Source organism: Bison bison, unplaced genomic scaffold, assembly GCF_000754665.1.
Source record: "Bison bison bison isolate TAMUID 2011002044 unplaced genomic scaffold, Bison_UMD1.0 scf7180017849708, whole genome shotgun sequence".
Lineage (NCBI taxonomy): Eukaryota > Metazoa > Chordata > Mammalia > Artiodactyla > Bovidae > Bison > Bison bison.
Window position 1 is genome coordinate 1 of NW_011480281.1, and position 877 is coordinate 877.

At 69.9% G+C, this 877-nt stretch overlaps 1 protein-coding gene across 1 annotated transcript in view; it reads right to left on the minus strand.

Annotated features, from left to right (window-relative positions):
* Nucleotides 1-672: 672 nt before the first annotated feature.
* The window catches only part of LOC104994206, a gene marked incomplete at both ends in the record, with an annotated part of 15,417 nt that continues 15,212 nt past the window's right edge, over nt 673-877 (minus strand). Inside the window, one exon of the mRNA XM_010847708.1 lies at nt 673-751. Coding sequence (XP_010846010.1) covers nt 673-751 — 79 coding nt within the window. The remainder of the gene's footprint in view (nt 752-877) is intronic.

An 877-nucleotide genomic window follows, 5' to 3' on the forward strand; every position in this document is an offset into this window, starting at 1 on the left:
CCCCTCATGGAGCGGGGGGATGAGGCCCAGGGCAGGCAGGCTCTGCCCCAGGCCCTCGTCAAGGCCTCCCTCTCAACCTCCCCACTCCTGACACCACCCTCCCCTCCCCCAGAATCAGCCAGCTTTTCCTGGAAATCGGGGCCTCTCCGCCCTCCCTGAGAGGCAATGTGCCATCCGCCTCCCAGCTCCCAGTCTGTCTGGGGCTGTTAGTCAGTTAGGGTCCCGGGAGGCTGGGCAGCTCCTCTGCTGGGCGAGGCCTGCGTCCTGAGGGCGGGGTGGGAGTCCCGGGCCAGCGCCCATGGGCACTCCCCCGCCCTGCCCTCACTCCCCTCGGTGCGCCCCAATCTCAAACTTGCAGGGGGGCCCCGCCTTTGCAAGGGGCCCTGGGGCTGGCGGGGCGGGGACCTCCGATCAAGAAGAGCCTACCCACCCTGGCCCACCCAGAACAGCTTCCTTCAGCCTCCGCTATCGCTGAGCCCCTCCCCCAGGCCGAGCCCGGAAGGACGGACAGACCAGGGCGGCCTGGGCCTGGCCTTGTGGGGCCACCTGGAGTGAAGGTCATCCCCACCCCGACCCCAGACTCCTCAGGCCCCCTCCCAGCCCCAGCTCTGAGGCTGGCTACAGACACCCCAGGGAAGCCCCGGGGAGAGGGTCCTGTGGTCTGATGCCCACCTCCGTCACAGCAGGAGTCCTGTCTGCGCCGTGTCCCCAGACCCGCCTTCCGCGTGTCCCCCAGCCCCATGTGCCCGACCTGTGTGGCACAAAAGATCTCGGAGCTGGGTGCCCCCCTGGGTAGCCCGGGAGGGGGCAGTGTCCCCCCTGCCCTGCCCGACCTCCCTTCCAGGCCTGGGCCCTAACCCTCTCCCATCTGCCCGCC